The sequence below is a fragment of the Panthera onca genome, chromosome E3 (assembly GCF_046562875.1).
Source record: "Panthera onca isolate mPanOnc1 chromosome E3, mPanOnc1 haplotype 2, whole genome shotgun sequence".
Lineage (NCBI taxonomy): Eukaryota > Metazoa > Chordata > Mammalia > Carnivora > Felidae > Panthera > Panthera onca.
Window position 1 is genome coordinate 39,340,558 of NC_138354.1, and position 10,996 is coordinate 39,351,553.

At 58.1% G+C, this 10,996-nt stretch overlaps 1 protein-coding gene across 2 annotated transcripts; it reads left to right on the plus strand.

The window, feature by feature from the left end:
- Positions 1-4,348: 4,348 nt before the first annotated feature.
- Positions 4,349-8,886, plus strand: ZSCAN10 (zinc finger and SCAN domain containing 10). Of its 2 annotated transcripts, XM_078440186.2 has the most exons (5): positions 4,349-4,744; positions 4,966-5,233; positions 5,457-5,521; positions 5,697-5,754; positions 7,204-8,886. In XM_078440186.2, exons 1-5 carry the CDS (start codon positions 4,349-4,351, stop codon positions 8,763-8,765), a joined length of 2,349 nt encoding a protein of 782 aa, XP_078296312.1. In that variant the 3' UTR covers positions 8,766-8,886. The 2 variants fall into 2 exon arrangements, with proteins under 2 accessions (XP_078296312.1, XP_078296313.1); XM_078440187.2 differs by lacking the exon at positions 4,966-5,233 and having other exon boundaries at positions 4,457-4,744.
- Positions 8,887-10,996: the final 2,110 nt, after the last annotated feature.

Sequence of the window (10,996 nt, forward strand, 5' to 3'; positions counted from 1 at the left end):
ACAATTTTTTAATAAAATAAAATGGCAGCTCTGGTCCCCTCAGAAAGTACAGGGTGACAGACGCCCCCAAGAAGAACAGGACAAGTCCTGATGAGGGGGGGTGAGTTCTTACCTGGAGGGGGAGTTAGACTCTCCTACTCAGTCCCAGGTTGGACTCTGGATTAGCCGCTAAATCCTCATTTCTCTGGCCCCTCCCTCTCCCCACCCCACTCCCAAACTGGGAGGTTAAGGGTTAACTCTAGGAAGCCCCCTCATTACCTGGATGGGACCAGAGCTGGGAACTTCCTGTTCAATTTTCCGGGAGCCCTTTCCCAGTCTGCCTGAGGCTGACTCTGGCCCTGGGGCCCTCAAAGAACCCTTAGCAACCCCCCCCTCTGGAGTGGGGACCCCGAGCGGTGAGTTGCAAGGAAGCCTGGGGTAAAGGCTGCCAGGACAGACACAAGGGGTTCCTAGCAGCTTGGAGGGAAAAGAGGGACCTGGGCCTCAGCGAAGGGATGGGGGTTTAGGAAACTGGAAAAGAAAAAAGTCTTGGAAGGATGTGGGTGGTCTATGCTGGGAGCCCAGTGCCAGCCAGCTCTGGGGCCATCGAGGAGGGTGGCGGGACTTCCTGTAACATGGGCTTGCTGTACCCACTGGGGAGGGGAAAGCAGGCAGGCTCCATGTGCCCCCAGGTGGACGGCCGGCCTCCTGGACTCAGCTCACCACCCGGAGGGGAGCCTGGCCAACAAAAAGTGGCCTGTGACTCTCCTGCCAGCTGTGTCCAGGGAGAAAGGGAAGGTCCCCGGCCAAGGATCCGGGCTCGGGGCTCTCCCGTTGTCTGGGTGGGTCCTGCGGCCGCACTGCCACCCCGGGCTGGTCCAGCCCTTGCCTCCCACCTCGCTGGGCTCCAGATTAAGCTGGTCGAATATTGGAGGGTAGCTGAAGAGCTCTCACCCCCCACGGATGTGCATATGAACAGAGCTTTTGTCCTGGAGACTGGGGGGTGGGAAGGAGAGGCTCTGCAGCCAAATTCCCTTAAATTCCTCCTCTTTCAAGCCTTACCACCTCACCTGAAGTTTCCGGGCACCCCTGCCTGTGTCTAGGCCTGAGGGCTGGAACTCGGAATCTCCTTATTTTTTCTGAATCGCGCCGTGATATTCTGGCTAAAACTAGGCCAATCGCACCGGGAGGGAGGGGAACTGGGTCCTTTTCTGTTTCCGAGCTTTTGCACCCTGGTCAAGATCAGTGTTCTCACCTTAAAGAAAATCTTGGCTCCCCCTGCTGTGACCTTGAGCAAGGCACCCGTCGGCTCCCAGTGTGGCCTCTGCGCTTGTCACAGGGAGAAATTATAACCCACCCCGTGGGCTGGGGGTGGGCGAAGCAAGCCTGAGTTGAGAGCCCCTCCAGATCAGCACTCAGTACCTGCCAGCTATTATCACGAGGCTGCTGGTCACACGCGATCGGTTCTATCCTTTCGCTCCTGCTGCCCAAAGAGTGAGACAAAAGCCCATTCTCTTCCACACCTATCAGAGACTTTTTCTGCACCAGCTTCGAGTGCTTTCCTCAGTAAGTACAGCTGCCAGGCGGCCATCCTCGTTGTGTTACTTCTACTAACACACACGGAAGCCGCTTCAAGCACGAGGCGAACGGTTGTGCTCGAGACGCAGCTCCTACTCGCAGGCGGAGGGGAGAGAGACCCTCAGCCGTGGTCGTGGCCCAGCGTGACCACGGACGGGTAGATGCAGGTTGCTGGTGTGTCGGGGGTCCCTGAAGAGAGACGTCAGGGGGTGAGAGGCGCCCCGTGGGGTCGAGCGAAGGAGGGACGGGGAGGGGGGCCGGAGAGAGGCTGGAGCCACCATGGCTGCCCGGGGGCAGGTGGCCAGGATGTAACCCTGGGCCTTTGTTTCAGCATCCCCGGGCTCTCCCTCTCTGAGGTGGAAGCGCCGGGCCGGGTATAAAACCCGCTCTTCCTCTGTTCTGTCACACCACGCCTCACTCCCCCCACCAGAACAGGAGGTTCCTTCCGCCCTCAGCCCTGCAACAAGGAGGCTCCTCCGCAAACTGTCCAAAGCTCTTGACGAGGCTGACTTCCCCCCGGCCGCATTGCCAAGGCGGGCCCGTGACGGGAATGACTGTTAGCTGTGCTCACTTGTGGTTTCGCCCAGCAGTAATGAGAACAGCAGTTGCTAGTCTGTAGGTGGCGGGCACCTCTCTGCTGTCTCTGGGTGGTGGGGAGTGATGTCCCTCTGCCTGGGATGTCCCTGGCGTGGGGCTCGGGGAACAGGTTTGGGAGAAGCTCATCATCGGTAGCCCTGAGGCCAGAGAGCAGGGAGGGCAGGCGGATGTTGGAACTTGGGTTTTTGTATCCGTAAAATAATTGCAGCCCAAATTAAGAGAGGAAAAGTGCTTCAAAACTCTGGAGCCGAGGTGCTGGCCTGTGCAGAACGACGTAAGCCTTCAGGGTTGTGCTGAAGGACCGAACTGAGTCCCCTGGGGGTGAGGCTGAACTTGAGGCATCTCCCTGTTCGTAGATCTGGGTGACCCCAAAAGGAAAGAGTGGGTGGCCCTACAGAGCCCTCTGGTCTGAGAGGAGAGATGGGCCCGTGGTCAGTCCTGTGGACCCAGTGCCCCCTGGTGGCCAGTTAGAGCCACTTTTTATTGCTATTTGGGGATAGATACCTTCCAGAAGGGTAGACCAAGGAAGAATCCAGAATTTATAAAAAAAAAAAAAAAAAAAGGAATGAAAGAAATGATTGCCTCTCCTGCCCCTCACCCAGCTCCCAAGAGTGTATCCACTAGAGGTCTCGGAGGTGGACAGGGCAGCTTTGATTGGCCTTGCAGACCTATCTGTCACCGATCTCTGCAAGTTCCCTGCAGATCTCTGCAAGCCTTAGTCTCTCATCTGGAGACCCACGTGCCCATCTCACCTCTCTGGCTCATCCTGCCCTCAGTCTCTGGTGGAACCTGGCAGGGGAGGAGATTGGTACGCCAAGTGGGGGCTCAGCCCTGCCCTGATCAGCCGGGTGGTCCTGGCCTTGACTGCTGAGAGCCACCCCCAGAGACGTCAAGTGAGAGTCAAGATGTCTGGTCAAGGAGAAATCCCATGCATGAATCCCCACTCCGCACCCAGCCCCCACCTTTTGTCTTTAAAACTGCCAAACTTCCGGAGACTTTGAGAGAGCAACGCAGTGGACATCAACACATCCATCTCCCAGATTCGGTAGTCCTTTTACTTTCCCCATTTGCCTTTACTATCCCTAAGTATGGCTGAACCCTCGGGCCCCCTTCCTTCCAAACCCTTCAACATCTCCCCAAAATAGAGGCATTTCCCACAAACCACAAGACTGGAATCCTTTCTCAGAAATTAATGGTCAGCTCCATTGCAATCTAGTGTCCCATCCATCTTCCAATTTCCCCAGCTGACTCCAGAATATCTTTTAGAGCATCCCTGCTTCCCCCTCCACCCATCCCCTCCCCTCTTTAAAAACATCGGGCTCCAGTCAAGGTTCCTTCATTCGGCCATGTGGCTGTTAGTTTCCCCTAGAGCGATGCGCCCCCTACAGGTGCTTTTAAAAATAATGCTGAAGGACGGGGGCCCGGCCAGTTGGCGAGAAATATTCTGCATTTGTAATTCGTTCCATTGTTTCCTCGAGGGATCATTTCGCTTGTTCTTTTTTTCTTTTAATTGAATAAATCTGACGTGTGACATTGTGTCAGTGAAAGGCGTGTCAGTGTTACTTTGATACGTTTGTATATTGTAACACGACTGCTGATGCAGTGATATTTATATATATCGAATTACATAATTACCCCGCAATAGTATTGTCTATATCCATTATACTGTGCATTAGATCTCTATGGGTTATTCACTATGAGTGACAAGTTTGTCCCCTTAAACACCATCGCTCTCATCCACTGCACCCCCCGGCCTCCCACCCATTCTCATTTCTGCAGTGCAAAGTGGGGTCTAAAGGCTGGATCGCGTTGCGATGGAACGTTTCTGCCAAGAACCCCTCTTTGGCGGTGCCGTGTCCTCCCTGTGGCCTCAGGAGGCGGGGAAACCAGGTGGTCCTGTCTCAGAGATGCCACTTTTGATCACTGGGGGTGAAGTGATGTGAAATTCGAAATGCTGCAGGAGGGAGTGGAGACACGGAACCGTCGGTTTTCTCTGCCTTTTCGTGTTTGGGGCTGTCCTGCCGGCCGAGCCGTTGCCTAGGACCGGCGAGAGAAAAATGATTCCTCCGGGGGCCACATCTTTAGGCATTTCTTAACACCGCAGGTGTGGGAGCAGAGAGGGAGAGACCTGACGGTGGGACCAGCTGCCGTGAGCCGTGCCCCGCCCTGCCCCCCCCCCCACCCCGGCTGAAGGATGCTCGAAGAACCCGTCCCGGCCGCCCGAGAGCCCGAGCAGCTCGGGGCCGTCAAACTGGAGGAAGAGGAGGCCGTCGGTCAGGAGGACCTCAGGCACACTGAGGCCAGGCCCCGGCCCGAGGTGGCTCACCAGCTCTTCAGATGCTTCCAGTATCAGGAGGACATGGGGCCAAGGGCGTCCCTGAGCCGGCTCCGGGAGCTGTGCTGCCGCTGGCTGCGGCCCGCTCTGCACACCAAGGAGCAGATCCTGGAGCTGCTGGTGCTGGAGCAGTTCCTGAGCGTGCTGCCCCCGCACCTGCTGGCCCGGCTCCAGGGCCAGCAGCTCAGGGACGGCGAGGAGGTTGTGCTGCTGCTGGAGGGTGTCCAGAGGGAGTCCAGCGCCGCGGGGCCACTGGTAAGGGGGAGGGGGGGGGCGGCCAGGCGGCAAGACAGGGACTCGGGTGCCCCGCGAGGAAATCACCCGACACTCCGTTCTCCTCCCTCTGACAATTGCTCCTTAACCTCCTAAGTCCTGTGACCCTCACCTTTCCGTGGCCCCCTTTCCCTTGGGAGTGAGAAGGACGCGCATCGTCCCTCTGCCCTGTTCGCCACCTGACACGGATGCATTTTGCACAGGATTTTAGTTTTAATGCTGGCAAGAATTGTCCCCGCGCAGACGTCACTGCGGAGGACCAGGGGGGCTCTTCCCAGGTCTCCAGCCACAGCCCCAAAAAGGAAGCGCCCTCAGAAGGACCCCCGGCCCCGGAGCCAGCCATGGAGCCCCCAGCATCCCAGCCAGGGCCCTCCAAGCCTGCTGAGCTGGGGACCTGGAGACATCCCCCAAGTTCAAAGCAGCCACTGAGCCCAGGCCCCAAGAGGACATTCCAAGCCCTGCAAGAGTGTGGTGAGCAGCTGGTGCCCCGGGCAGGTGGGAGCCAGGAGGCCTGGTACGTGAGGACGGGGTGAGATGAAGGCACCCCCCCTCTTTGACAGGGAGGGGAGAGCGCCGAGATGTCTCTCCCAGGGCCCTGACCATGGGTGCGCCCCCCCCCCCCCGTACGGCCGGGGGAGGGTAAGTCGGCCCCCTAACAGCTCTCTCTTTCTCCCCTCCCCCCCCATGCTGCCAGCCCCCCAGGGCCCTGTCCTGTGGCTGGAGGAAAACGCCCGAGATCAGGAGCTTGCAGCTGTGCTGGTGAGCTGGCCCGGCCCCTCCCTCCAGACTGTCCTCGGCCCCCGGACGCTCGCTGCCCCTGCTGTTGTGGCAAATCCGTGTCTTCCTTAATTTAAACCCTCAGAGTTTTCCATCCCCCTCAGCTCACAGCCCCATTCGTCTCTCACCAAGGATCTGGCTCATCCTTTTGTTACAGGAGTCCCTGACCTTCGAGGATGTCCCAGCAAAGAAGGCGTGGCCTGTTCACCCTCTGGGTAAGCGGCCCTTCCAGCTGGGGACCACTGAAGGCTCTCTCCTTGTGTTTCCAGAGTGGTCTCTAAAGCTCCAGACCCTACCTGACTTTTTAGCCTCTTTGGCTAAAAATGGGCTATGTTAACACGAATTCTTTCCTTCTTTCCTTTCTTCCTTCCTCCATTCATTTACTTATTTTATACTTTTAAAAAAATGTTCGTTTACTTCTGAGAGAGAGAGAAAAAGCAGGAGCGGGGGAGGGGAAGAGAGAGGGGGACAGAGGATCCGGACATGGGGCTGGAACTCACAAATATGACATCATGACCCGAGCTGAAGTCCGATGCTCAACCAACTGAGCCACCCAGGTGCCCCTTACTTATTTTATTAAAAATTTTTTTTTTAATTTTTTTTAACATTTACTTATTTTTGAGACAGAGAGAGAGAGAGAGCATGAACAGGGGAGGGTCAGAGAAAGAGGGAGACACAGAATCTGAAACAGGCTCCAGGCTCTGAGCTGTCAGCACAGAGCCCGACGCGGGGCTCGAACCCACGGACCGCGAGATCGTGACCTGAGCCGAAGTCGGACGCTCAACCGACTGAGCCACCCAGGCGCCCCTAAAAATTTTTTTTTTTAATGTTTATTTATTTTTGAGAGAGAGAGAGAGCGTGAATGCAGGAAGGGGCAGGAAGAGAGGGAGACACAAAATCCGAAGCAGGCTCCTGGCTCTGAGCTGGCAGCACAGAGCCAGACCCAGGGCTCAAACCCACGAATCGTGAGATCTTGCCCTGAGCCGAAGTCAGTCGCTTAACTGACTGAGCCACCCAGGTGCCCCTCTTTTACTTATTTTAGAGGCTTATTGTGTTTGATGTAATCATCAACCCGGTTAACTTTGAGCTTTTATTTTTGTTATTTATTTATTTTTTTTTTTTAATTTTTTTTTTCAACGTTTTTTATTTATTTTTGGGACAGAGAGAGACAGAGCATGAACGGGGGAGGGGCAGAGAGAGAGGGAGACACAGAATCGGAAACAGGCTCCAGGCTCCGAGCCATCAGCCCAGAGCCCGACGCGGGGCTTGAACTCACGGACCGCGAGATCGTGACCTGGCTGAAGTCGGACGCTCAACCGACTGCGCCACCCAGGCGCCCCAACTTTGAGCTTTTAAAGTGGGTGGTCATGGGAGTGCTTGCTAAGAGGTTTGGGGTTTCCATCCAGGGGAAGGACAGAGTTCTGACACTAGATAGACAGTGGTGACAGTTGTACAACACTGGGAATGTACCTGATGGACCTGAACTGTGCACTTTAAAATGGTTACTACGGTAAATTCTATGTTTTTTACCGTCACCTTCTGCCACCGCCCCCCCCCCGCCCCCCCCCATTGCTTTGAGGCAATGAGGCCCTGGCAATTCCTGGGGGCCTCTAAGAATAGGCCTGCCCACATGCCCCCCACCCCTTTTCCTGCTTCTTTCTCAGGACCCGGAAGCAGAACCCCAGATGAGGAGTTCAAAGAGGAGCCCAAGGCGGTCGCCTGGCCTGCGGCCCTCTCAACAGGGCCTCAGGCAGACGGTCCTCCGGCGGCGGAAGAGCCCCATGTCCAGGTGCTGGGGCCTGGCCCCGAAGTGAGTGGCACCGGCGGAGGAGGGTCCCCTCCCAGCAGGAGTGACATTCTGGAGGTCAAAGTGGCCGACGGGCCTCCCAGGTCGGAGGCAGAGATGGAATTCATCTGCACCGACTGCGGGGTGACTTTCCGACAGCTGGCCCGCCTGGAGGCGCACCAGCTGCGGAGTCACCCGGGCGCCCGGTCCTTTCCGTGCGAGCGCTGCGGGAAGAGCTTCGGCCGCAGCTCCATCCTCAAGCTGCACATGCGCACGCACACGGACGAGCGGCCACACGCCTGCCACCTGTGCGGCCACCGCTTCCGCCAGAGCTCCCACCTGAACAAGCACCTTCAGACGCACTCCTCCGAGCCCGCCTTCCTGTGCGCCGAGTGCGGCCAGGGCTTCCAGCGGCGCGCCAGCCTCATGCAGCACCTGCTGGCGCACGCCGAGGGCCGGCGGTCGCCGCGCGCCCCCGAGGCCAAGCCCGAAGCGCGCGAGCTGGCCGTCGTCCTGTGCTCTCACTGCGGCCAGACCTTCCAGCGCCGCTCCAGCCTCAAGCGCCACCTGCGGATCCACGCCAAGGACAAGGGCCACCAGTGCTCGGAGTGCTCGGGCAGCCTGCGCTCGGGCCCAGAGCGCAGGCCGTACGTGTGCAACGACTGTGGCAAGGCGTTCCGGCGCAGCGAGCACCTGGGGGCCCACCGGCGCGTGCACACGGGCGAGCGGCCCTTCTCGTGCCAGGTGTGCGGCCGCAGCTTCAGCCAGAGCTCCCAGCTGGTGTGCCACCAGCGGGTGCACACGGGCGAGAAGCCCTACAGCTGCCCGCACTGCGGGAAGCGCTTCGTGCGGCGGGCGGGGCTCGCCCGCCACCTCCTGACGCACGGCGGCCCGAGGCCCCACCACTGCACCCAGTGCGGCAAGACCTTCAGCCAGACGCAGGACCTCGCCCGCCACCGGCGCAGCCACACGGGCGAGAAGCCGTGCCGCTGCAGCGAGTGCGGCGAGGGCTTCAGCCAGAGCGCCCACCTGGCGCGCCACCAGCGCATCCACACCGGGGAGAAGCCCCACGCCTGCGACACCTGCGGCTACCGCTTCCGCAACAGCTCCAACCTGGCCCGCCACCGCCGCAGCCACACCGGCGAGCGGCCCTACGGCTGCCAAACCTGCGGCCGGAGCTTCCGGCGCAACGCCCACCTGCAGCGGCACCTGGCCACCCACGCGGGCGCGGGGACCGAGGCGGCGTCCAGGCCGGCCGAGCCCCCGCAGGAGTGCCGGGAGTGCGGCAAGAGCTTCAGCCGCAGCTGTAATCTGCTGCGCCACATGCTGGTGCACACGGGGGCCAGGCCCTTCTCGTGCGCGCAGTGCGGCCGCAGCTTCAGCCGCAACTCGCACCTGCTGCGCCACCTGCGAACCCACGCCCGCGAGACCCTGTACTAGCCTCGCGCAGGTTCCGCCGGGCCCCGCCCCGCGCGCGCGCGCGCGCCTCCGCGTCCCCCGTGTCCTGGGCAACCGAGGCCCGCGGTGGGCGTCCCTGGCCCCGCCCCGCCCCGCCCCGCCCCGCCCCGCCCCGCCCCGGCCTCCCTCTGGCTCCGCCAGACCTGTGTGTTAGTTTTCCCCTACCCCGGAGGCAGGTCTCCCTGGCTTCAGGGTTGTATTTCAAAATCCTAAAGTAAAACAGCTTTCCTGAAAATGACTCTGCTTTATTTTTTTGTGAGGTCCACCAAAACGCTGTTACCCTCCTACTGTGACAGTGACGCCTTTTTCCCTTCCCCGCCCCAGCACCTTCGATAGCAGCCTAGAGGGGAGCAGGCCCAAGGACGGGCCTCCTCCCCCACCCGCAACACACACACCCCGAAAGGGCCAGGGTTGGGGGGGCGACAGAGGGGTGCCGTCTGTCCCAGTCAGCTGTGAGGAAGGCCCGGGAATCTCACCCGGAATTCTTCCTTCTCTGGAGTCTGCCCCTAACCTGTGCTGTCCAGTCCAGTACCCTCTAGCTGTATGTGGCCGTTTAAATTAATTAAAATGGCGGGACGCGTGGGCGGCTCAGTCATTTGGGCGTCGGACTTCAGCTCAGGTCATGATTTACAGGTTGGTGAATCCAGCCCTGCCTCACGCTCTGCGCTGACAGCCCAAAGCCTGCCTGGGATTCTCCTCTCTCTGTCCCTCCCCTGAATTCTGTCTCTCAAAATAAATAAATAAAAACCTGAAAAAAATAATTACTTTAATAATGGAATATAATTTTAAAATCCCAGATTCTGGGTCATTCCAGGAAACCTTGCTTTTGGCATGTAGGTAACTGATTCAAATCGAAGCTGCCAGCAGATGAAACGAAACCTGCCTGATGGCCAAGACAGGTTGCGGGCTGGGGACCCCTAACGACCCATAATCCTGTAAACCCGAAGGTGGTTTGGCAGAGTGCCTACCTTCTCCGACCTCTCAGGCAATCTTGGCAATCCGGTGGACAGATTTCGTTTTCTCCCAGTCTAGTGGACAGATTTTTAAAATCATGTGACTTGTAATACTGCAAAAAAGAAAACAGCCCACCCCAGCTGTAGGGCGTGTGCACACACACTTCCTGCTCTAGTCGGTGGCTTGTTACCTACAACCTTTCGGGTTGTCTTTGTCCCTCCACCAGCCTGACACACGACTGCTCTTTGGCAAATGCTTGTGGACATACAGTGAACTTGTCAGCCAGCGGCCAAGGGACTTGGGAAAGATCTGTCCCCAGATCTAGAGGAGGTCCATGTTTTGAGGGATTGGGAGGAAGATGAGGTGGGATACAGAGAGTCACCAGATGTCCCAGAACAAATTAGAGCCTTGGAAGACCTCCCGAGAAGAAATTTTCAAGAAGGAAGCTTTCTTGATCAACTAAATGAGTAAGGAAGTTGGGAGAACCCATGGCATTTGAAGGCTTTATTTCTTGAGCACCTACTATGTACCGGGGAACGTGCTGGGCTATTGAGGAGAACAAGGCCTGAAATAGAAGAGGGAGACCACCTCAGAAGAACCGGAGGGAGGGCACCCTCATTGGAGGGAACAGCAGGTGCAAAGTCCCTGAGCAGAGAATACTGTCCCTGAGGGAGATCTGTAAGAATCTGATGACACAGACACAGCCTCAGAGGCCCAGGTCAGAGTGTATTTACGATGGGAAGATGGGAGGGTGTTAATCAGGCAGTTACTTCATTTTGCCATGACATTGATTTGGCCTCGGCACTGGAAAGATTTGGCTTGAAAGAGGCAAGACCAAGGCGACCAACTGGGTTTGGGATGACGGTGACCTTGATGGGGCCGTGGGGTCATGAAAGCCCCTGACGGCTTCAACACGGTAGGCAGGTTTTCTCAGCTTCTCACCGGAGTCAAGCGCAAAGGCACAAGGAGAAGTAAGAGACAGTCTGACCACGGGGTCATGTGAAAATGCGGGTCAGGGGTCTAAAAGAAACTGAATGTTGACTGGCCATGGGAGGAGAGGACACGACGTCCAGGGGGAAGCGAGAGCTAGGTCAGGCCCTGGCGGGGGACGGCCCCTTGGAGCTGGGGACTCAGGCCTGAGATGGGCCTTCCAGTGTAAAAGGCTTTCAGAGGGATCCCCTGGGAATGAAACAGGATGTGGGCCAGCACAGGGCTCCCCAAAGTCCACTCCCTCACAGGGCAGGGGCAATGAGCAAGCA